Source organism: Cynoglossus semilaevis, chromosome 15 (assembly GCF_000523025.1).
Source record: "Cynoglossus semilaevis isolate Cse_v1.0 chromosome 15, Cse_v1.0, whole genome shotgun sequence".
Lineage (NCBI taxonomy): Eukaryota > Metazoa > Chordata > Actinopteri > Pleuronectiformes > Cynoglossidae > Cynoglossus > Cynoglossus semilaevis.
Window position 1 is genome coordinate 7651444 of NC_024321.1, and position 26076 is coordinate 7677519.

Consider the following 26076-nt stretch of genomic DNA (forward strand, 5'->3'; position numbering starts at 1 on the left):
ACATTAATTTTAAGAAATGTTTGTGTTCCAGTCGACTAAACACAATAACCTGCAAACTAAATCATATAAAGCAGAAGAAACTGAGAAGCTGTAGTGCATCTGTAAACGGTGGGAATGAGACACGTTTTTTCATGATTCCTTTGAATGACCGACACAATGTAGTGTGAAGGAAGTAGTTTTCCTCTTCAATAAACCAAAGTCACACAGCTGTCTTTGTACTAAATCTCAATTTACAGTCACATTTTCTCCCAGAATTGGACATGGATCAGAAACTCGTTCGTTTGTCTCAAGTTTCACATGAGGTGATGGCCAAATTTCAGCAACCTGTTACATCTATGCTCCAATTAAAAGAATGAAGCTGTGAGAGGGCTTCATTATCAGCTCTCTCTGAAGAACATCAAAGACCTGGTGGTAGTGAGAGTGCAGCTGCCCTGATGGTGTCGGTTTCTCCTCTCCGTTTCTCTCACTCCAGAGGAACGTGTTTGTGTTGAGGATGTTTACCAATCCCGGCAAAGACAAACAGCATTTTTCTTGTTTGTAGGTAGCGACGCTCAAACACAGAGAGAAAGACAGAGGGAGTGAGACACAGCTCCAGGATGTACTGTAGTTGTTAGGCCAGTGTTTATCTTGTCTCTGTCCTTTCACACTATTCCTTCCTATACAGACCTTCCTATCGAGACCCTGAAATATTTAAATACTGGCAACAGGATGGACGAAAGGAATCTATGAGAAATTATTCAAGTAGTTAGTGGGATAACAATCTTATTTTTTTTAGAAATATGACACATGAAATCAACAAAACAACAAAAAATGTAATTACATTTACAAACCCATAAATGTAGAAGTGGGAAAAAATGATTGATATTTATATATTATATATAATATAATATATATTATATAATTTAGATATTTAAAATCCAGTGTAAGTTAAAGACTATACATTTTTTTCGGGATGTATGATATTATTAATATTGTTTACAAGTGACTAAAAAGTGCATGATGTTCACCAACATGAAAATATTGTTATCTTTAAGATGTACACTGTGAATACAATAGTCCAAATGTGACATTTGAAATTTTTTTGGTCATAAAATTCCTGGATAAGTTTTACTCTGGTGATTTGACATTTTAGAAATCACTGCATTACAGTCCATCTACGATACGAAACCTCATTTGAACACTTGGTGTCACTCTTTCTCATCTGTAGTCAAAGCTCAGACCTCACTCAGGCTGTTTGTTACCACTTAAATCACATATCATTATACTGTCAACGGCCAGTAAACCAAAAGTAAAGAAAAAAGAAAAAGAAACACTGATGGAAACGTGTGTTGTTGGGTCTAAAGTTGAGTAAAATGTCCAGTAAAATGTTTCATACTATTTGTATCTTCAGCAGTTTTCACTTTAGCAAGTTATTAAGTAGTACTTACATTTCTCATTAATTCAAAGCAAATTGAAAGGGTGGGTTAAATCTCAGGAAGGTAAACCTCACTTCCTGTCTGTCTTATGTATTGCAGACCAACTGATGTCTGTATTGCTACCATGCCTCATTCTGTGGGCTTGTATCGGCAAATGTTACTTTGTACTGAGGTTTCCTACCAAGGCTATAAATCCCGGGGGAAACAGGCTTTCACAGAGATGTTTTATGGCACAGAGACTTCCCTTCTCTTCTGCAGGGGGTATGTGGTGTTTTACACCACGTCTTCATCTGCCTGGGTTTCTTTAAATACCACAGTCCCAGGAACAGTAAATAGGTACAGTAGTTATTTTTACACTAAATTTAGTCATGACAGAACAGGGTCTCAGCTTTAACTAACACAGATATATGATGAGATATACAGTATATGCAGCTGCTGCAGCAAAAACAAAATCTATATCTAAAATACAAAATTGATTCACTGAAATTATTCATCTCTTCCAATTCACAGGTTAAAGAAAATATTAAATGTGTTACTTTGCAAACTAATTGTTACTGCATTCCATATATCCACTGGACTCACATTTTAAATTGATAAATTATTATAAAGAACACTTATGGTGCAGAATACACTAAAGATGTGGAAAGACATGCAGTTAACAACTAAAGGAATATACAATTTTTAAGCACCAGGACTTAATTCAAGGTATCATCAACTCATGACCAGAACAAAAGGGGGCGATGTAGGTTTGACAACCAGAAGTGAACCAAAGGGGCTTTTCAATCTTCTTATTTTCTCATCCTGTTGGATCATAACTGTTCTAATTTATACATAGTCATTCGTTCTATAGCTGCGGTGGAACAAAAAATAGTTCCAAACCTGTGGTCTGGCTCCCTTCATGGCCCATAATCAGATTTTATGTGGCCCTTTGCTTTAACGTGTGTTATTTATGTAGAGCCAATATGATCGGAATAAATTATTAAAATCAAATATGTTAAATAGTTTTTATGATAGTGCTGTTTCTTTGTGACTTTTTACCAGTTGTTGTTCTTGCAGACTTAAATAAAAATCACTAACAAGGTCTTAAGTTTTGTGCAATTAGAAAGAAAAGTTTAACTAAATGAATAAATGAAAATGACATGTTTGTGCAGAAATACAGAAGAAAGAGTCTTTGTGAGGTGTACAATATCAAATCTGTCTGCTTGTAAAAAATATTTGGCACTCCTGATGTAGAGCGTTTCATTTTTTGGCAGCTAATTGTCTAAGTAGTTACGTAACCATCTACACCGGACACCAAAAGAGGCCAAGCGTGTCCAGCAGCTGAAATGCTGCAACTTTGAGCACACTGAAAGCAATATCATTGGATTTTATGCTAGGATTTGACTTAATGTGGAAAACAGTAAAAAAAACTTTATGGGCATTCAAAAGGGCCAAAGAAGCAGCAACAACACTGCAGTCAGCGAAAAAAGCAAATTGCAGATCATTGATGTCATTGTGAATATCCACAGAAACTCTTGGATGATTGTAAAACTGTGTGTGTGTGTGTGTGTGTGTCTACCGCTGTTGAGGAAACTAATGGGAAACACTAATAAAAGAGGGACACTCTCACAATAACAACACATAAAAGGGTTTCAAATCCTGCTAACACGGAACAGATGATCATTAGCAACAAAGCACAATAAACTCAGTGAAATGTTTGTCATTAAATGTTCTGATATGAAATGAGCTGTAGATACAAAGCAGATGAAGATGAACAACATGCACAAGTATGTATAACACATCACATTGGACTGGACTGTGCTGGGTGAGTATTAGAAAGTACACTCGAGTATTCACCATTACTTTTGATTCCAATACTTGGTGATTCTCTATTCAGTACTTTTTGGTACAGTTTTATTTCTCATTAGTATGCATATCTGTCATCATCAGGGGCGGTGTCCTAGTGGCAAGGGGCTAGGACGATTGGAGGGGTGCATGTTAAATACAGCTGTTGTTTTGTTGTATAAGCACCAAAAGACCCTTTACAATGACCAAAAAAGCTAATTCTTCTTCTTCTGTACTTTCCTAGTCAAATACTGTCATTGACATGAGGAAAAAACATACAATTTTTTACAACTGAGGCAGACTGAGGCTGCTAATTCACTTCATGTTCTCCATTCTAAATGTATTTATAGGCTACACTCTCCCACAGTGGTATGATGTCATAATCCTTACATGGTGGTAATGCAGCTTTAATGTCCCGGTAAATAATGAAATCCAATGTTTAGAAGGTATGGGTGCAGCTATAAACGGGGCCAGCAACAAATTCTTGGCTGGACTTATAAAGGCTTTACTCAAGTTTTCCAACAATCTTGACTCTTGCCTGTCACCGAATATGTAACTGGAAACTGGGAAAGTGGCCCAGACTTTGTCTGTAAGTTGAACTCCACTGGGGAAAGATAAGACAATTCCACATAAATCACATTTTCACCAAGTGCTGCTTTAACTCCCTCAGTAAAACTCTGGACATCTAATCATTCCCATTACACAAGCAGCAAAGGATAGATTCATTTTAAAGTAAAACTATAGTGGAGTAAACATAGTCCTGGTGTCTACAAATATATAATATTTTCAGATTAACGATGTGTAAAAAGTGATCCTACATAATTTGTTTATCTGGGTAAAGTTGTTATATGTATTTAAAAATGGATAAATACATACATTCCAAGCCCTTTTTACTCAAAATGTTTTTAAAATATTTATATAATAATATTATTATATTTATCAGTACTACAGTACAACCACCCATATATTAAGGTTGGCTTCTTTCACCCTCCTTGATCCATTTTTGACAACTTTAGGCTCCTGTGACTGTCATGGGATTCCAACTGACCAACTCCAACACCCGGCCAAAAGGCAGCAAATATTATGTACTCCAAAATCATTTATGATTTTTTATATGTACTTTAAGGTGTATTACTAGAGACCTTTTCAGTTTCTTAGCCTTGTGTGTTTTTTTTCTGTAGTTGGACTGCAGCTATGGAGAGCACCACCCCTAAAAAACCCTAACAATAACCTACAGGAGACTGTACTCTTTTGGGCATGATATAATGTATAGTTGCTGATTCACTGCAGTCTGAGCAGCAGCAGCAGCAGCAGCAACAACAGCAGCAACACCAGCACCAGCAGCAGCTCTGCTGGTTTATGAACAATGAGGACAGAGTCCAGACTACAGCAGAGCAGTGAACGTACACCTGTACACTGTGTGCTGCTCCTTCTTCCTGTCTTCTACGCCTGTCGCCTCGTTACGTGTGTCGTTCCTACGAAACTGGGAAAGTAGCCCAGACTGTCTGTGGGCTGAACTGAACTCCACCTGGGACAGACGAGACTGCGACAATTCTACAGTCACGAATAAGGTAAAAGAAAGAGAAAAATGCCGAGAATCTCTATATTAATGGGTCTGTGTTGTTTCTGGGCTCGTCCCCCCCCAGTCAGACACAGTCGTGTCTTTGTTTTAGCAAAGCCGCGGTTTCACTGCTTCCGGAAAAAACACCGTCCGCGCAGGTAAGACGAGTTTCATTCCGGACTTTAGCACATTACAGAAACTACGGTAGAAAATGTAATATCAGTGTGTTTTCTAGCCCAACAAGAGGGGTAACTGGGTTGGCCGAATGTGGTAAATGTGTGTAGGTTTTAACAGCAGGTCATAATGGTAATGTGACGTTACCTGCTGTGTTCCAACCACAGCACCGTCCATGTTACACTCTCACCAGGAGCCAAAGAAATGTGTGTTAAAGAGCAGCAGTGGCCATGACTGACCTGTGGGGACAGGGACTTATTTATGGTCCCCTAAGTGACAGCACACCACAGGTGCAACATATTTAACGTTTTATTTCAGTAAAACAACACCGAGAGCAAACAAATACGCTATTACTAGATTACTTATTGGGAAATAGTCAAAACTATAGGCCTTCTTTATATCACAATTTTCACAATCGACTGCTCAGGTCTGGACAATATTTAGTAGCAGAAATATATCGTCATATACATTTAAAATCAGCAGAACAAAATTTAAAAGCAAAAACAAACAACAATAACCAAAATTATACATACTACAGAAATGCATTACCAGAAGTTACATTCTATTTAAAATCGTCATCTTGACATGGATATCAAATGTTACCATATTGTCTACTAAGTACTTGTGTAATCATCATCAAGAGCATAATAACAATTGAATAACAGTATACTTTACAGAAAGAATATGTGTGTAAACAAATTTGCATTTGCATAGAGAGAGTGAGGCAGGTTGAAAGATAAAGCTGTTATGAGTGAAGATAAAAAAGGTTGATGAGTTCAAGTGCCTTGGGTCAACCGTACAAAGAATATGACATAAGAGAATTAAAGCCTCTCAGGCAGGCTGAAAGGGGAAGGTTTATGAGACAGTACCTACCTTGATATATAGTTTATATACTGTGATATTGTCTTAAATACAGGAGGCTGAGCTGATGGTGGCAGAGAGAAAAAGATTTTCATAAGGAGCACCCAGGATAGCCCAGATTAGAAATGGGCAGATCGGGGGGACAGTTAATATTGAGCCGTTTTGAAATAAACTTAAAGAGGTGAGGATGAGATGGTTTGGACGTGCTGGGGAGAGATTGTGGATATATGGCAAACAAAAAAAATAGAAATAGATATCAAAGGATGGGGTGAGATGGAGTAACATGATATGCATTGGTGACTTCTAAAGAAAGCAGCTGAAAGTAAAAACAATGAACAAGAAGTATGAGATCCAGCTCTTCATGCTGAATACACTGTTGACATGTTGAGTCAAAGTGTATGGAGGCCAGTCTGCTGTGCTTAACAATGGTAGGCTCAAAAGTCTCGTGAGTGTAGGCTTATCCTCCTCCTTATGTGACTTTTTGCTTGTACCACGGCACATGTTGTTGTCACACTGAAACAGGTTTGTTGATAATGAATACCTGAAGGGAGTTACTGTGGGAAATTGTGGGGCAAACTATCATTCCATTTTCTGTACGGGCAATGCAATGCAAATAACGGTTATTGTGTTAGAAGCATGAGACCTCTGCAGGTTGTTGATAAACCTGTTACATAATGTGCCAACATTTCTCAGAACAGATGACAAATGAAGTTAAATTTTAACTTGAGCTTTAAACAATTATTTAACAAAGGAAGACTTTTGAATGGAATCTTTTAGATTGAGCTTCTCAATTAGTTCTATCTTAAACATTTAGTCACTGATGAGTAACCTGTTCACTAGACACTCACCAGACACTACCTCTGAGCAAAGGTAGACACAACACACATCCTGCCTCATGCACTGTAGAAATTGTTAGTGTACCCTGGCTACACCTGATTTGACTGAAGGTGGGGCAACACATACGAATCAGTCGTATCCACCACCTAAGCCAGTGATTTGGCTGTGCTGTCATGGAACGCCACCATGGTAATCCTTTCAAAGACTACAGCGCCACAGTTATATATCTACTTAGCTTAGACTATCACATGATTACAAGGCTTTGGATGAAGGTTCTGTCATTATGGCTAACTTGCTTAACAAAAACATGATACTCATAGAAAGCAGTTTATATTTTTTCACAGAACTGTAAATAATGACATTGACATTTTTTTTTACTTAAATCCTAATGGCATGACATAGTGAAACCAGACTTGTAGTAATTTATTATTAAGCTGAGACTCAGTATTTGTCTGCAAACTGCCCGACTAAATATAACCTTAAGACCAGAGTCCAAAGAACAGGAAACAGGAATTATGTAGCTTCTGCTAGTGGTTGAAAGTAACTTTTTCATGGGAATTAAAACACCCAAAAACATTTTAAACACTAAACAATTAAAAAACAAAAACATTTTAAACACTAAACAATTAAACAATAAACATTTTCATTATTTCAATATTTTCAAAACTGCTAAACATAATTTTATATATATCAAGCAAACACTAGCAGATACAATATTTTCAAAACTGCTAAAGATAATTTTATATATATCAAGCAAACACTCGATTAAAATATGCAGAAGAATTTTACTGACACAAAGGAAATTCCAAGAAAGAACAAGGCTGTTATTAATTCCCTGCTGTTCCATTGATGAACATACAGCTACCCACGCCTATTAGTTACATAACATGAAGTATTAATAAATAACTCAAAAGTCAAACACCTTTAGCACTGTGCACCTTTCAACCTCAGTGTGTTACATATACTATCAGAGGGCAGATAGTACACTACTAAAAAAACAAAGGAGTGGGCGTTTGTTGTGAGTGAAAGTGTGTTTGTGTAAATGATAACACAATCAATAATGACCGTTGTAGTAAAGCAGCATTTTGAATTTATTGTTTTGAAGACGCATAAATTCTTCCACGGAAATTCCTGGTGTTTAAGTGCTGCAGATATCAAAGAGTTGAAGCTGAAGCACTGCTGTTTCCATTGTTTTAAACAGGAAGGAGATGAGTTTTAAGTGTGTGAATTTACATTGTATTTGCTCCTAAAGTGGATGTGGGATACCCGTTTATAGGCAGATGGTTTTGACCTGTAAAAACACTGTTTTCATTTGAAAGTAAAATAGTGAGATTGAGCCAAAATAATTGGAGCACAGCCTGGTTAACACTGTTTCTCCCTCGGTGCTACAAGATCCATGACCCCTATCCATTACAGGCCGACGTATCATTTGCACAAAGCAGAGACAAAGAGAGAAAGAAGGTCTGTATGACCTCAGCCCTTGTGCATGCATGTGGAAAGACATGTCCCCACATAGTCGCAATCAGACTTCTGCTTTGCAATCAGTCATTCAGCTCCTGAGAGTGCTTCACCTGTGTTAGTGCGGCATCAGCAGTCTGAGCTTCACACACTCAAATTAGCTGGAGACAGGCGGTGGGAACACTTCTGCTTTCCACTCACTCTGCTTGGGTACACAAGTTCCCCTCAGCATTCCAGATATGAGTGCAGTCAAAGTCAGGCACCAAAACATACACGTTCACACACACACACACACACACACGCACATTAACACACACATATTCTGACAGCATGCAGCAGGAGAGGCAGAGCTCTGGTTTCAGTTGAGCTCCAGGCAGCCGCTCTGTTGGACTCTTGTGTTTGCATGCAGTGGCTACTAAGGGCTTGACAACAAAGATATCATCTTGGATGAGTCGCTCCAAGGTAATCACGCTGATGATAATGTACTTCTTTTGTGCCTTGAATCCGTATTGGGTCACAAAAGGAAGGAAGCTGAAGGTAAAAAAAGAGTTATTTTCAATTTTTTTCCTTTAGGGAGAGGTGAAATGAATGTTTTCTTCATGAACTTGTACGTAGATAAAATGCCTTGGAGAATTATATGGTTGTATATTCTGTACAATTAATTGTAACTTTAATGTTCAGTATTCTTTCAAAATACTGTCAGTAGGAACATTGGTGGCCAGTGACGATGGTGATATAACTTTTTTTTTACAGTTAATAAGACCAAATACAAAGTCCAAGTCAGGCCAGTTTATATTTGTATCACCCAAATTCACAAGACACATTGGTGCATTTGGTATGAATTATGTAATATCGTCCTTTTTTGCTGCCAAAAGTTTCACCAAAGAATGCGTTGCTGATCAGCACTAGCCTTATGAAAAGGAATTAGAGAAGATTAGGATCGACACAAAGGGATGGAGACCACTGTTGATTGGGCACAGCAGTTCATTAGTGGAGGCGACTACATTTTTTCCCAGTTCCTTGAAAACTTTTGTTCATTCCCATTAGCAGGGTTTTGACTTAGCTCTCGAGTCCCATTTCACAAAGTTTAGCCCCTTCTGTGTGAGCACAGTGACTTTTACTGAGATGAGAATTCCCTTTGTCCCTCAGGAAACTCGCTGAGAGGAAGCAGCTGTGGCTTGCTGCCTTATTGCCGCTGCTGGGTGGATTTGTCATTTCCTGTGGAGTTGGCCAGTATGGGGAGGAATAGCTCAAATTCAGCTGTAGATCTTACTGCGTTTCTCCCTCTCCACAGAAAATCAAGGATCGAGGTATGAAGCCGTGGAGACCTTGATGACTCGGGAGCATTGTTTCACTTCTGCTGTTTAAGTGGATCCAGCCTTGGTCATGCAGTCGTAGATGTTTTAACCAGACTCAGTTTCTGAAGGATATAAGTGGAGGCAGATTTTTGGACTAAGAACTGAACTTTCTCAGCCAATGGCTGCAGTGGAAACCAAAGCCGCCAGCAGCAGTGCTGCAGGTCTCTCCTGGGCACGGGTTTGTAAGGAGTGTGGTCAGCAGCACGAGGGCCTGGAGAGCCACCTGTATGAGTACCAGGACGAGGTGGACGATGAGCTAGTTTGCCACATCTGTCTGCAGCCGCTGCTCAAACCCATGGACACCCCTTGTGGCCACACATATTGCTTCCTTTGCTTGAGCAACTTCCTGAAGGAGCAGGACTTTTGCCCAGTGGACCGCCAAAGAATACAGCTACATCAGTGCCGTCCCTCCAGCCTGCTGGTCAGAAATCTGCTGGACAAATTGGCTGTGACCTGCCCTTACTATGAAGAGTGCCAGCAGCAGATGCAGCGCTGTGAACTGCAGCCTCACTTGCACAACAGGTGAGTAGTTACAGTTTTACCATTAAGGAAAAAAATGGCAAAAAGAACAAAACTGACAATGTCATCCCACTTCTTTAAATATATATTAAAAATATTGATCCTTTCTTCATTCCAAAATGGGGAAATTCACAGCGCAAGTCTTTACATCGCACACGGGAGACACCATTAAGTGCGGATTCTGTGGGACTCAAACCCAGTACCCTCTGCGTGTAAGGCTCCACACTATGGAACCACAGTACATGATCCTCCACAATTGTTAAATAGGAGAAAAAGTCCTGAGAAAAAGTATCGCAATTCTAACATGCCAGAGATACATTGTGAACAAACACCATTCCTTGACGTGATATGTGGTAACACGTCTGTCGCATTGTTATGATTTCAAAATAAATAAAATCACTTTCTGCTGATGTGTGTAATAACAAATATTGACACTGTTCTGCCACTGATATATAATTAACAGTTTTTCCCAAATTCCTGGTTGTCCACTCCTGCTGCTAATGCACAAATGTGTTATCACTGAGCTAAAACAGTGTCGGTTAAATTGTTTATCCTATGGCCAGTGTGGTGCTTATTTTCCTAGCCATGACGTAGTCACTTGGAGATAGTGCAGCTGCAGCCTCTCTGTTCAAACAGACAAGAAGACAAAGTTCGTGTGAGGATCATGCAGCAGTTGGGCTCAGCTAGTCTATGAACAGTCAATGAGTCAATCAGTTGAGCACGTCTGCAGTGCTTTCAGTTACTAATTATGTGCATACATTTATTTTAAATTAAATTTCCATCAAAAATGACATCAATATGACATATGATGTGAGTTTCTTGTCCCACACACTCCTGGTTGTCCCAGTATTTTATGCACACTTGATGTTTTAAAAGGAAGAAATGGTTTTGAAATATATTGCTCATGTTCTTTGTTTGCACAGATGCCCTGTTTTTAGAAGACTGAGGGAGGAAGCAGAGAGGAGGAAGAGGCCCTCGTGGCACGAACTAAAAGGGCGTAAAGGTGAAGGAGAGTTGCCTGGTGATGCTAAGCTATCAGTTTTGCTCTCTCGAAATCCCACCAGAGAGCAGCCTGACCCTGGGCTGATAAATCCTGCCTTTGAGGAAAGTGAAGAAGGTATGAAGAAAGGTATGAATGCCCTCTTTCCTCTGGAATAGTGAGTCTAGACCCACATGCCTGTACCAACATGATAATCAAAAGGAGGACTGCTCAAGAAATGGGATTTAAGCTCGGTCACAGTCTGGTGATGACTTAGATTAATGATAGCAGACATTTTCAGGTGCTGTGGGAATTGTTTCCCTGCTACACTCATTACAAAAAATGAAAACTAGGTAGGGGTTGTTGTCAAAACACACAGACAGGAGTCACTGATGTTTATAGCCTCCAGGATTTGATTCCCGGCCTGTCTCAGGTGAATCATCAGACTAGACTGAGGTACATGTACCAGCTTATGTTGGTTTAAACCAGTGTCATCATAGTGGGGAAAAAAAAGAAAAAAATTTAAACATAATTTTACTGCTACTGAATATCCATACAAATGTCTGCCTATAAAATATATCAAAGGTGCAGAGTGAAAACTATAGTTCACATACACATCCTTTCAAATATCAACCATAATAATCACTGCATGGTCAGTTTGCCCACTTTCTGGCTCAGTTCGCTTCTGACAAGTAATGAAACGTTCTGTTTTTAATGATGATTATTACTGATTATCTCCACTGATAATCCTCTAGTGTTAGGAGTTATCTGATGTAATCTGGTGTTTCATAAACAATGACGTTCAGTAAGTGTGGTGGCTCGCCACAAAATCCCACTGACCACCACAGTTTTAATCTCCATTTCTAAAATGTGCAGACATAATAATCTGTCTGGCTGTCCTCTCCATGTTGAGGAAAGTTTAAGTTTTAAGAAGTTTATGTTATGTGTCTAAAAGAGTTTCTCCGGAAGTGACACCTCAAAAAATCGACACCTGAAACATACATGGATGAAGAAAAAAACATCTTCAGAACCAGACCCAATATTTATTGTTTTCTTTTTTATTCCTATGTGCTCTAACTGTTGGGTTTTCTTGAGCACAAATGGGGTGGAAGATAAATTCTATTCTATTGTATTCTGCAATTTGTATTGTGATTTCTCAGGTATGATTATATCATCTTTTTAGTTTTAAAACTAAACCAAAGTTTTAGTTTTAAGCACTGCTCAGCACTTCTCAGTTTTTAGCAACGCTCAATTTTAAACCTTATCACTACTATCCCTTCAACTGTTTGAGGGCTAGTGTCTGCAAAACAGGAAGACGTTGTATTTTTTGGAATTAGCAGTTAGCAAGTTAAGAGTTAGCGCATATACACAATAATGACATAAACAGTCAGGCTTATAATTCTGGTTGATCTTTGACCTCTCTTTCCCCCAGACAACACCCCCCTGCGCTCTAGTCTGGTAGCTGAAGCTAACACAGTGGAACTGTTCAGAGATGAGCCTGAGGAGGATCTCGGCTTTCGCATTGTAGGGGGAAAAGACACACCACTGGGGAACATTGTCATCCAGGAGATCATTCGAGACTCGATTGCAGCCCGTGACGGCAGATTGGCCCCAGGGGACCACATCTTGGAGGTAAAGAAACTGCTGGGAGAGCAACCTATGCATATCTGGGAAATTAGGTGACTCAGTGTGAAAGACTTTACATCAACATAACTCAGCATAACCACCATATCAGTGACCTGTTCTGTAAACACACACAGCCGCTACTGCAGAGAATGGAAAACAAGTAGATTTTCAGGAGAGACTAGTTTTAGCTCCATGGTAACCAGGTGTGGTTTGTTTTTGTCAGGCACAAACAGGTACCATCAGCAGCCATGTCACAGTTTCTCTTCTCACTGTTTCTGTCATTTTGGGGGTTTTTGTTTAGTATTTTTTAAGCTGCTGCGTGTGAAGCAAAGATCAATAAATTGGAGTTCTTTCCCCGATCCTTTAAATTAATGTTTTTATTTGATAGTGACCATATATTTTTAGAAAAAATACAAAGTTACAGGACTATATATGACCTTACTACCCTTCATTAATTGTTCAGTATTTAACAAAACCTTGCTTTTTCGCCACTATGTTGTCACACTTCCTGTGGGCCGTGTTTGTCCAGGTGAATGACATCAGCTTGGCCTCAGTCCCTCACGGCCGGGCCATCACTGTGCTGCGGCAGCCTTCGCTTCTCAGGCTCACAGTGATGCAGGAGAAAGGTTTTAAATACAAAGATCCACGGTCTGACCATCACGCCATCTCTGCCCCTACGATCGCCTCCTCCCAAACCTCTCCAAGTCATCACAGCAATGCTACCTCCAGTAACAATCCTGGTACAGTCTTGCAGGTGACGCTGATGAAGAGTCAGCGCAGCGAACCGCTCGGCATCAAACTCATCCGCAAATCAGATGAAAGCGGAGTTTTCATTCTGGACTTGCTCCTGGGTGGCTTAGCAGCCAAAGATGGAAAATTGAGAAACAATGACAAAGTGTTGGCCATAAATGGACATGATCTCAGACACGGTACGCCTGAGAGTGCTGCACAGATCATACAGGTAAAGAATCAAAAACTTTCCACATGAAAGCCTCCTGACCAAAACTGAACAATATAGAACAAAATCACGTTTCCAAATGATTTAGCTCTTTATTAGCTGTGGATTTAAAGGTCAACAAGGCCCGGTTATAGATAGTCAAGATAGTCAAGTCAAGTTTTTAATCTGACAAATGTCATTCAGCAAAAAAAACTCCCAGTCACTAAGCAAACAGGGAGAGGGCAGATTAGCCTAATAAATACATATAACACATTAGAGCGTTTTGTATATAAACTGTACTCCTACTGAAGCGCTTTTTGTCTATGCATTCAGGCCAGTGAGGTGCGTGTGAACTTTGTGGTGATGAGAACCACAGAGTGCCAGGATGAAGCAGGAAGTAGCAGCAGCAGGGAGGGTCAACACGGCAGAGCAGCCAGAAGAGCAGTGGAGCCGCAGTACTTCAGGCGCCGCTCCACATACATGAAGGTAATTCTACAGCCATTCATTCTTTGCCAACCACCTCAGCATTATTAGGAAAACAAGCAAAGGAGTCAAACATTGTGCAAGGACAGGGTGTCTCTCACCACCCACCCCCGCTTCCCTTTTTTTGTAGCAGTAAATGCAGTTTTTGAAGTAAAAATGTTTAGACTTTTCTGTTTTTGTTAACACAGTGTTGTCTTGATGATTGCTCCGTCACACTCTGTTTAATCGTACACTGTCAACAGCAAGAAAAGCAAACCCCCATTTCGGGGTGAGAATGTTTGAGAGCAGACACCTGCGTCGGTGTGCAGAGATGAAAGACTCTCTGAGGCCTCCCTCTGTCCTGATCAAAAGGCCCAGGGTGCTGCTCACTCCGCTGCCAAAGAGCCACTGTCTTGTTGTTTTTCTGCCCCTGTCTTCGGGAGACTGAGGATCAAAGACAGTAACAGTTAGCTTTCGCCTGCAGAGTTGAGTCTTTTCGTCTTGCTGGGGGGTTGTGCTCCCTGCTGTGGGGAGGAAGAGCCCCTTCACCTCCCCCCAGTCTTCTCTTCTCATAGTTTACAGACTTGAAGAAGAAGCAGGGAGGCTGGTCAGAGCTGTCATTTTCCACACATCTTTTCCGTTACGAGAGCCTAGTGTTGATCCTCACACGTTGACCTCTTCTTCCCTTTAGCTCTCTGCTACAACACAAATTCTTCACATTTGTTTCTACTAGAGAAATCTACAAGTATAACTATAAGACATCGATGAGCCTAAATACAACTTTAATTTGTGTCTTTGTTTTTTCTCAGGATCCTCCAGGCGGGTTTTCCAGCCAGGAGAAGACTGTCTGTCTGAAGAAAGAGCCACGACTCTCCCTGGGCATCACCATCGCGGGGGGCAGGGATTGTCGCAACCGCCTGCCTGTTTACATCACCAGTGTGCAGCCTGTCGGCTGTTTACACCGAGATGGCACCATCAAAAGAGGTACAAAGCAACATCTGGTGATCTGTGACTTCACCTCTGAATTTGTTTTCCCAGGAGTGAACGCAGGAAGGAAACATTATGAGTTGTACTGTAAATACGATAACTGCTAATTTAGTTATTTTTTTAATCGTTTACAAAAATCCTGGTTTGTCTGCTCAAATTCATGATATATTTTCTTTACTTCCATTTTTCCTCAGGTGACATTTTGCTGAGCATCAATGGAGTGGATCTGACACAGCTCACCTACAACGAGGCCGTGTCTGTGCTGAAGGCTCAGACGGCCCAGTCCCAGGTCGTGCTGCGTGTCATTCAGACTCTCTCTGATGACTCAGAGGAAGACAGCAGCGCTGTCAGCAGAGACGAAATGGACCTAATGGACGATCTGAGGGATGACACCCTGAACTGGACACCACTGTGGACCCGCTGGTTGGGATTACCAAGGTAAAGTAGTTCGCAAACAAATTTAAGAGTGTAGTTCATCAAATATAGACCATCATCTTCAGTTAGATCCTAAAGAGAAAAAAATCTGCCTCTTGTTGTAGTCACATGCATTGGTGTCGTGACATTGTCCTGCACAAGACCAACAACGAGAGCTGGGGCTTCAGTATTGTCGGAGGCTACGAGGAGAGTCACGGTCAGCAGCCTTTCTTCATCAAAACCATCGTGCCTGGGACACCTGCTCACTTTGACGGACGCCTGAAGTAAGTTGACCTGACTTTGACTCCAATATGATGTCACCCCCTCCTCTGTCCTGTCTTCACTCTCACCTAGCAGACAGCACATTGATCATCTGCTGGTCTTCTAACTTCCAGGTGCGGTGATGAAATCGTGGCAGTGAACGGAGCCACAACAGTGGGGATGAACAACTCATCTCTCATTCCAATGCTGAAGCTACAGAAGAATAAAGTCACTCTGACTGTGGTGTCCTGGCCTGGAAGTCTAGTCTAGAGAAGACACACGTGTACTTTCTCTCTCTTTGTCCTACGTGCACACACACTCACAGATTTCAGTGTTGCCTGGGACACTCACTGTCACCTCCATATGGAACTCTAGCTGTGGTTGTGTCTAATTGAAGGGATAACATGTGGTTTGTTCTTAAACATCAGTGTTGGATCAAGAGTGAACCTGACTAAATTTATGAAAACAACAGCACAACATTTGCCTGTGATTAAACTACGTACAATATTAATGCAAAGCCTTGTAACTGATGCCATGACCGCAGCACGACGGACACAAATCGCTGCACAAACAGCTCTTAAGAGTGGAGTTCTACGACCAACTCTTACTTTTTTTGTTGTTGTCAGACGCTTAAAACCAACATTTTACTGACACTGGTGATTCCATAAAACCCAAAAACCTCCTGGACCAGGGGGACAACTCTGCCCTCTTCAGTGGTTGTTTGCACACTACATCGCACAATATACAGCACACCAATACAGGAAGTAACCACTGCACCACAGTGCAGTGGTTAGATAGTGCATCTACACAAACTCACTGATGTCTGACCATGTTAACACACCATTAATGATAGACTGTCACTAGAACATGGCTGCCAGCATGGACTAAAACATAGATTCCAGCCATGTTACCTAGAATCTATTGGCTACACTCCCTCTGCTTTTCTCGTGTGTCCCAGCAGGGGGTCCAGTTTTCACTGAGTGCCCATGTCTCAGGCCCGAGCACTGACGTTGTGTCAATCCCTCATACAGTCACTCCTCACAAAGAACATCTGCAGTTATCCAACACAGAATGTGTGTGTACATTAGTACATGGACAGACATGTACCTGCTCTGGTGAATACAGTACAGCTCAGTCTGGATGTCAGATGATGACAATCAGTGAACTATTGTATTTTTTTGTTTGTTTGTTTTTTGTTACCAGGAAGGATTTTATTTTAGTGCTGACCTTGTTTTGATTTTCCATCTATAGATTTATGTTTATACTCAGTTAAGCATTGGTCAATGTATTTCTGTGATTCCTGTGACTCAGTTGTACGACATCCACAGCTGTGAACACGGTCTTACATGTCACACGTATTGATAGAATTACTGATGATCATTTGTCACAAAGAGAATGCAGACTTTTGCCAAACAAGGAAAAAAATCCACCTTTTGTAGCCATGTATCATTCTAAATGTACATCGTGATTTAGTGTTGTGTCAAACAAAGACACATTTTGAGGTTATTTATGTAAGGAGCAAACGTGTCTGTGGAAAAGCGACCTATTTTAACAGGCACAAGGTATATACAAATTTTAAGGAAGAGACTTTACACGTTTTTATGGATCATTTAATTAGAGTGAAAGGAAACAGTTTGGGTCTAAGTATCTGTTCAGTTTAAAGTGAGCACAGATAATGTGAGCAAATTAAACCCATATGTTTTTACACTATATTTCCATCTCTATTTATTTCAAATGATACAAAGTCCGTTGTATGATATTAAGTGAGTGCCTTGCACATGTTAAAGGACAAACCACATAATGTAGTTGCCTTAAATTGCCACTCAATGCCCACATGCATCCTCTCCCATTATTTCTTCACATTATACAGTGTATATATTTGAAATATAGTCCAGAGAATGGAAATGCTAGTCTAGCTACATTTGATTTGTTGTAACATTTACTTTCCAGGAGACCTTTTCTTTGTTAGATAGATTGAAGCTTGTTCATGATTTAATTATGTTGAATAAAGTCATTTTAAACTAGTTTTCTTCTCTTTATTAATTTACTGCGTCAGTAGTGAAGTTTCTTCTGGAATGTTCCATGTGTTGTTTTTAGATACATTTTATTTCAATTCAAAAGCTATTTAATATTTCTTAAAACATATAGAACTTTTTAAAATATATATATTTTCGCTACATTCGCCAATAAAATAACATTAGCACCGTAAGTGTCATTAAGCCGTAAATTTACCAGCATGACTACAGGCTGAGTCCAAAATGTTGATTTACCGCTGCTAGAAAAATGTCCAATAAACTGTACAGTGACCCCTGGTGGACCTAAACTGAACAGTCAAAAAAAAAAACCAAGTTATTCCTTTATACACATTCTTTTTATGAGCATATGTCAAGAAACAGAAGAGCATGGTTTGGACGGCAGACAGACGTCAAGTACAAAGGCTGAAGTGGGTCTGAAGAAGACCAAAAACATTGGCACAGATGAGGAAATTTACAAAAAAACAGCTTACATCTCACAGGGAGCCTCTAGACTAGAGTGACATGATGATGACCAGTGTCTGGTCACAAGAGCTTTTCCTGGATTATTCTCCTGGGATATCCTTCCTGACAACTTTGTCTCTTCTTCTATGAAAAGCAGAAAAAATATTTTTCACATTATTCTCTCCCTGTGACAAATAACATGTCCTCAACTGTATCCGGCATGTGCAGCTTAGGTCTGACAGCCTTTTAGGTGTCCTTCTGTCCCACACTACTTAGTGTTTGTGAAAAAACTGAACCAAGAACATCTGCATATTCAAACATTACAAATGAAAGTCAAACTGTGCGGTGTCTCATTCATTGATCTGCACCAGGAAGAAACCACCAAAGAAGAGGGTCAGCAGGAGAATGTCTACGGGACACAGAACTGTTGGTGCTGCTCTTCATGTTGTGAAATTAAATAAAACAATGTATGTGAGGAAACAGTGACATTTCCTAAGTGTGCGAAAACTCAAGACGACCCTTCCTAACAGCACATTGCTTTAGTATAACAGAAGCATCTATAGGTGAGGATTAAAGAGCGCGGTCAGATTGATTATTGGAATGAAGGGTCATTATTTCTTGTTTAAATGTAGTGGTGTAGAAGATAAAATTGATTATAAAAAGCAAATCAGTTAATTTTAATCAAAAACATCATATTAGTTATAGATCCCTGTATTCTGCAAAAGCAGAATTGTATATTTCAAGGTTAATTTCATGAGCCTTGTGTAAAAGACAAACTATTATTACCTATCTTCACTGACGCAGGTTTTTCATTTTTGCCTTCAGTCGTCTGTCGCAGCAGCAGACACGCGGCTGTTTGTCATGTTTAACAAGGTGTTGCATCATTAAGTTTAACAAGGCTGCCTGCAATTACTTGACACATTTATAAAAGTGAAGTGGAGCGTTTTTTCATGAACCTGCTGCTGATAAATTCTAATGTCATGGATCAGTGGACAGGGGAGAGAGAATACTCAGGATACTGCACTGAATTTGTCCACAACCCCCGAAAACTGTGCTGCTGGACTTCAGTGGAGCTGCTTTTATGGTCCTTTGTGTTTTTTGTTGCCCCATTCACTGCCTGTCTCTGTTCAAACTGAGGTTTTACTGCACTGTGCGTTTTTCTAACAGTGTTGTGACACTTTCAACTTAGCAACTCAAGTTACAAACAGTTGCATCTCCTTAAGGTGTGAAACAATTGTGTTTGATCACAAGAGGCAGCAGAGTTGTAATAGATTGGGAATAAAAATGTTTTTTGTTTAAATAGACAGGTCCATATTTTCAAAATACTTTTTAAAACATTAAAATAATAATAATAAAAAAACCTAACCTACCAAACATCAGTTCTTCCCTGCAGTACCTCATCTGACCACTAGGTGCAACAGAACCTAAAAGTCAATGGTATTAGATGGCAGGGAATCCCCTTTATTATAATGTAAACTTGACTATAAAGCACAAACGATTCTTTTGATGTGTCATGATAAACATGACTGCTAATAATACTGAGAAATGGTAAGCTAGTTAGCCTAGTTAGCACAGACATAAAGTGGAAATAATACTGAATAAGCCAAGTCCATTACAGTTCAACTTGAGACAAAACCAGCTTAAAGATAACCTAGACTAGACTTGCGATCTAAAATGATTAGCCACAAAATACCTTTGAGCTAACAAAAGTTGAAGTTGAAAGTAAATAAATACAGCTGAATAACTAAGTCATCAGACAAGAAATTGTCAAACATATAGCCAACTGCTATATAGAAGTACACAATAATAATAAACACAGTATCTCAAATGTGGCCAAAATAACACCATTATCCCGTCATGATGATTAGAACTGACCCAGGAATAGCTTAAAGTCAATAGGCCAAAAATATCTACAGTACGTATGTTACATAAACATGATGAAAAAGTGAACCAGCTTTAGCCAGAGGTTGAATGTCGGCAAAACAACAGGTGGACTGGAAATGATCAACCTGCCTTCAAAAAGATAATTGTTTTTAATAAAAATGGCAGCAAAGAAAAATGTCAAAAGCAACAATTTTTATTTTCTCTCTCCATAGGAATCATCATGGCAAACAAGTACAAGAATTGCAATAAGGACAACACTGGGAGGAAGATTTAAAAATCTGATTTCACCCTGTAGTTCTCTATGGTTCAGCCAAGAATCAAGAGGCACTCGAATACAACGCCGCACAGCTGTCTCTCCACAAAGATTTTATCAAACAAAAAACAAACAAAAAAAAAAACAAACAAACCATAACACTAGGCTGAAGTGAGTGAAATCAAGGAACCATCTGCTCAGGACACAAACAACTGTTGATGCATGTGCTTCTCAACACAGGACCAAAACAGTACTGCACAGAAAAACAAAACTATAAAAAAGAAAACAGATTACAGGGAGAAACAATAAATGATAATATTACTGAGAGGAAGTGCGCAGTTTCAACCATCCAACAGCACATTAGAGCTGATGCTTCAGAGAGATGATGATCACTGAACATCATCATTGGCAAACATCACCACTGAACACCCACGGTTCATTTCAGTCTGTCAAACCCGACTTCCTCTTATGCTTGAGTGCAATAAACAAGTCCCGACTCCTGCGTCACGCACATCGTTACTTTATGGCTTACGTTAGAACCAGGTCCATTTGAGCTAGAAAGATACACAGTCGTTTTTATTCATAGAAACTATGGTACAACGATAATATTGGCAAACAATAACAAAGAGCTACGTTACTTCATGTAAACAATAGTATATCAATGTACAGCTTCTCCTAACATGGTATTTACAGGTCAAGTTTTTCTAACAGCTACTTGGTACGCACGCAGGGTTACATGGAAAAATACACACACACACTCGCACACTCAGACAGAAGGTGAAAATGTAGGACGTATGTTAGGCAACTTCAACGATCCCATCTTCTTAAAAAAAAAAGAACAGGATTCAAAGGGAGAAAACCCCACAAAGAGCATTTTATACTTCAGTCTCATTAAAATACCTGATGTTTACATTTCCCATGTTACTGTTTGAGTTTTTTTTCATTATTATTCATAAGGCAAGGAGAGACCAGGAAGGCAGATGCTTCACATTCTAAGCAAAGGGATTCATTCATAGGAGAGATGGGAATCAGGCTGATGCTTCTTTGGGGTAAATGCACTTTTTTCTTTTTTTTTTGGAAATGTTTAACTTGTTTCATTTTTAACACAGACAAACGACACGCCGAGTGCAACAACAGAGGGAACGTTAGACCTACTTCAGTCGGTAAAGAATGTGCAAAATCTGCTCTAAAGCAAAGTGACAGTGTTACAAATTCATTTACAAGGTTCTGGGAGATGCACTACTCGTCACTAGAAGACGCAGGCGCAGACCCTTTGCTCCAAAACACTGTATGTACAAGGCACTAAATGTAATATTCAAGGGCTGCACATTCACTCTGATATAGGAGCCTCCTCAGTCTGGACGGAATATTGGATATTTGGGTAAGAATTCTATAAGAATCACCTACAGAGAAAATATAGAAAGAAGACAAACAGTCATCAGTGCAACAGGTTCAGAGCAGAGCTTTAACTGTGACTAAGGTGAGTTCAAAGTGGAATTTGGGAAACAGTGTCTTTAAAATACCAGTGTTAAATCAAAACAGTCCTTCAAAGTTTTTTTTTTTTTTTAAATGTCTGAACTTGTTAAAGTAACTTAATTAAACACTTATCTAAGACATTTCCTTCCAATATCTTTGTCAACTCCTAACGTGTTTGGACTGTATTACAGAAAATCCCATAATGTATTTCTTATATTATATTTCTTATATATATTACGACTTTTAGGTTTTATTGTTTTGTTTTTGTGTGTGTACCAACTATTTTCAAATGATGGTTTGTTTTATTTCCTTTTCAAAGCTGTAGTGGGGACCAGCAGGTTAATGGGTCATGAAAATAATCATCAGTTGAAGCACTTGACTCAAGTGTGACACCACTTGACAGCTGTTTTCTCTACTCACATATTCCATCATATTACTGCTCTCACATTTTCTCTTGCTGAGTTTCCAGTGCAGGCCGAGCTGTGAAGAAAAGACAAAAGCCGACACAATGAGTGACCATTCCACCCTTTATACACACACACACACACACACGCACAAAGAAAATCTGTCTGAGATCTCTCCTTCAGTGTCAGGGGAATTTGAGAACAGGGCTGTCTGGTCTCTGTGGGGTCAACCAGTGGGCAGACACCCTGAAGTGCTTCCTTTATGCCCTTGCACAACTACTAGCTGTAATTTGTTGCTGCGAGACAAAACAAAATTAACACCACATTTCAGAGCTGACCTCGCCGTCCACTCAGACACCAAACCCAAGGCAAACGGCTCTGAGCAACTTGCACTGCAGCTTAAGACTCTTCAAAGAAGACAAATTTTTGTTAACCCGAGAAGTGAAGAAACTTTGAGAGAAAGTTGAAACACTTTCTTCTCCATGTCCTTCTTACCTTGTGATATAGTCTGTGATTTTCCCACTCCAACAACTTCTGGATCGACCTTCTCGTCTGTTGGAAATAACAAAAATAATAATAAATAACATTTTATTTGATAAAGGACAGTAAAAAGGTGTGGATTGTTAGGATTTATGAACTGAACCCCTGATTTACAGTCCAGTAATTTCCACTCTGTTGTCAGTAATTCTGAGTGGTAACAGGGCCTCTAAGTGACACACCCTCAAGCGAGGCGGCTGGGTAACGCAATGCATCATTTCTACACAGGGCCACTAATTGAACATGAGTTGTTATGGCCCTCTACACTAAGACCAGCAGTGGCTGAATTGCTAAAACCAGCCCCTGAGTAATCAACGCTGATGTGAGGGAGAGTTAAAACGTCCACGTGACGGCTCTGGTAACTCACCCTCTTGTTGAGGCAGATAACAGGCCACAGGCTGCAGCCCACTGTACAGCAACAGCACAAGCAGCCACAGAGAAGCCACTTCACATTCACTGGCAAGTTCTTCTTCAGGCACGCGTTCACCCTGCTGATACTGGTCTTAAACTCCTCTGGTGCTACCTGAGAGAGCAAAACAGAACAGAACGTGTAAAAACCGAATTATTCAACTTGAAGACAAACGGGTAGAAAACAAATAATGTGTTTCTTTTGAGGGGAGCTGACTACAGTCATCAAAGATCCCTGTGCACCAACATCAAAAGGGTTTAGAAAAGCAACAGGTAGATATTTGCAGATGTTGTCCAGAGATGAGATGGCATCTCCTGAATACAATGGCTCTGACTTGCTAACCGAGCTCTGAAGTGTTCAAGGCAAGGAGGGATTCAAAGGAGAGATAAGCTCAGTGCCTGTGGCAGCGTCGGCCAAACAACTTGAATGGATGCTCATTCCTCACTGAGTCTGTACGCCATAAAACTGGGGTCGTAATCTTTTATGACAGGATGCAAAGGTCTCTTTGCAAACAGCCAAAGAGCTCAGAATAAAGCCCAGCAGGGCCTGATCTGCACCCTTCAATCATCATAATTGTGACCTCATCCATCACGTCACCCTGGATCACAATACTGGAGGTACTTTTTATTGGCCCACACTTCCCTCTGCCTGCTCTTACCCCTGCAGCCTTTTTGTGTTTGGCTGTCTGACCCAGGAAGCTTTCTGGCAGAGGCTTCATTTCATTATTTTATCACCTGGAGTTGGAGGAGTCTTCAAAACACCGGGGTCGCTATCCACTGAGCCCCACAGACAGCTTACTCATTGACAGGGCTGGACAGCAGCACATTCAGACTCTTTTCTATGCACTGCGGTGTGCTGCTTGAAATGCATCTGCCTCAGATCAAACCCACTTGGAGAGGTTTGAATGGGGAGGTTTCGGGGAAGTCGGGGCTGTTAAAGGCCCCGACAAAAGAATCACTGTGGTTTTAATTACTCAATTCTTCCGACTTGGAGTTGAACAGAAAGCAGGCAGCCTGCAAGACTTGAATGGAAGAAAAGCAAAAGGCAACTGTACCTTTCCCGTGAGAACAGAAGGAAATTCTGTGTCAAATCTGTTGCTCAGTCCGAACCTGAGGAGAAAAGAAAAACACATTAAATGACTGAAAGAATGAAAATATCATACAGTTATTCAGTAGTTACTGTTTTTATTTTTGTTGACATGAATAGCAAGAATTCAGTGTGTAACAAAACTAAGACAGTATTTACATTATAATAATTTCACTTCAGAGAATTTGTTTCATTAAAAAAAAAACAATTATTCACTTTTCAAATATAGGTAATCATGAATCAGTCTGTACCCACTATCAATCCACAATAAATTATTATGTGCCATCATAACCGACCCACAGTGTAGTTTATTCATTTAACAAATGTAACAAAAACATGTTTAAGGTGTTTATCTAAACCTTAAACGGTTTTGCAGCCCAATAAATGACCCACATTTGCAGACAGTATTCACGGCAACAAGAACAAGAGAGTCCTGCAACAGATGGTCTGGACTCCACAGAGTTTAGGTCTTAACATTATGGTTTGTAAGATGAGACATAAAACACTGAGAGTTTGGGAAGAAACAGCCCAACAAATGATCAGTATTTCTATAATCACACGACATGGAGATATTTTTCTCTATTCATTTGGACGATAAGGTGCAAAAAATGTACAAACCTGTTTTATTATTGTATCTGTAAGGAAAGTAATTAAAATAATCATTTTTTTATTTGTTTAGTTAGTAGTCTGCTCAAACATTAGGGAATCTACCAAAAACAGCTGTTTATTATGAACCAGTGATTAAACTAAAATATGTAGAAACTTGTTTTTGATGTAACATCAACTATCCATGCAACCTTAACGTTTTTATACAGCAGACTGCACTCAATAGTGTCCCAAATATTGATTTGGAATAATATTTTTTGAAATGATGAGTATATTTACTTGAAAGACTGTGCAGGCTGTAAAGATAATAGAAGTCTAACTGCTGTGACACTATAAAGAGCTCAGGTAAACAATAAAAAACTTTATAGGGTAATTAAGGTGGTGACTTTGTGTTGAACTTGACTGATAACATAATTACTGTCACTACTTAAATAAGCAAAACTTGACGTTCACAGGTTTGCAATAGTGTATTTTTTTAATTAAAAAGAAGCTAATTGTTTTTAATTCTGTTTATCTCGCGATGAATATTGACACTCAATAAACACTCGAAATTCTGGTTGGCTTTCAATTTTAGCAATAAACCATCTTGTGTTTTCTGATTCGGATAATGACAACAATATGTTTACAGTAGTTTTTTATCGTTTTTTTTTTTACTTAATTCGTTTAATCATGTCGTCCAAATCTACATTTCAACGTCACACAAGAGTCGCCTTCACTGTAACACAGTGACAATACTCTGCTCAGAACCGAACCCCGTCTGTCCTCATGTAACAACATATGTCTACTGACCGTCAACTTGTTGTGATTTGTGTTAGCTCTCAGGCTAACAGTAGCAGCTAAAGGCAGACTATCGTTGACACAGACCCAGACAGAACGAACGAGGCTCCGCTTACACTGTGATGTGCCCTGCCCCTCGCATCACCACAGGTTCCGGGCAATATCTGACCAAGTGTTCGTCGCTCACTACGTTTTCATCCTCTTCGTCTTCCTCTAACTCATAAATGGTATCAAAGTCCGCCATGTTGGCCAGAGACACGCTCATGACGTCACGTGTAAGGGACGCGCACGGAAAAAGCTGGAGCGTGAGCGCGCTGGAGGACCAGCAGTAGACTTGTGGAAGAGGAGGGTTCAGGAATCCATAATAATAATAATAATAATAATAATAATAATAATAATAATAATAAGAAGAAGAAGAAGAAGAAGAAGAAGAAGAGTAGACTACTTAATTTAAAACCAAGGACATTAGAACAGTAGTCTATTTCTTCATAATT

At 39.7% G+C, this 26076-nt stretch overlaps 2 protein-coding genes across 8 annotated transcripts; one reads left to right on the plus strand and one right to left on the minus strand.

Annotated features, from left to right (window-relative positions):
- The first annotated feature begins 4523 nt into the window (after positions 1–4523).
- lnx2b (ligand of numb-protein X 2b) lies at positions 4524–17694 on the plus strand. Of its 4 annotated transcripts, none has more exons than XM_008326726.3 (10): positions 4524–4810; positions 9425–10010; positions 10931–11124; positions 12419–12618; positions 13142–13573; positions 13883–14035; positions 14821–14995; positions 15193–15436; positions 15538–15696; positions 15808–17694. In XM_008326726.3, the coding sequence occupies exons 2-10, from the start codon at positions 9607–9609 to the stop codon at positions 15941–15943; spliced, it is 2097 nt and encodes a 698-aa protein (XP_008324948.1). In that variant the 5' UTR covers positions 4524–4810; positions 9425–9606; the 3' UTR covers positions 15944–17694. The 4 variants fall into 4 exon arrangements, with proteins under 4 accessions (XP_008324948.1, XP_008324949.1, XP_008324950.1 ...); XM_008326727.2 differs by lacking the exon at positions 4524–4810 and adding an exon at positions 4818–4958; XM_008326728.3 differs by lacking the exon at positions 4524–4810 and adding an exon at positions 7401–8667.
- Positions 14061–25883, minus strand: chic1 (cysteine-rich hydrophobic domain 1). Of its 4 annotated transcripts, none has more exons than XM_025063072.1 (6): positions 25699–25883; positions 24168–24222; positions 23072–23227; positions 22663–22719; positions 22184–22243; positions 14061–14455 (listed from the first exon to the last, which is right to left on the minus strand). In XM_025063072.1, the coding sequence occupies exons 1-6, from the start codon at positions 25845–25847 to the stop codon at positions 14243–14245; spliced, it is 690 nt and encodes a 229-aa protein (XP_024918840.1). In that variant the 5' UTR covers positions 25848–25883; the 3' UTR covers positions 14061–14242. The 4 variants fall into 4 exon arrangements, with proteins under 4 accessions (XP_024918840.1, XP_008324953.1, XP_008324954.1 ...); XM_008326731.3 differs by lacking the exon at positions 14061–14455 and adding an exon at positions 20212–21690 and having other exon boundaries at positions 22210–22243; positions 25699–25879; XM_008326732.3 differs by lacking the exon at positions 14061–14455 and adding an exon at positions 20212–21690 and having other exon boundaries at positions 25699–25879.
- Positions 25884–26076: the final 193 nt, after the last annotated feature.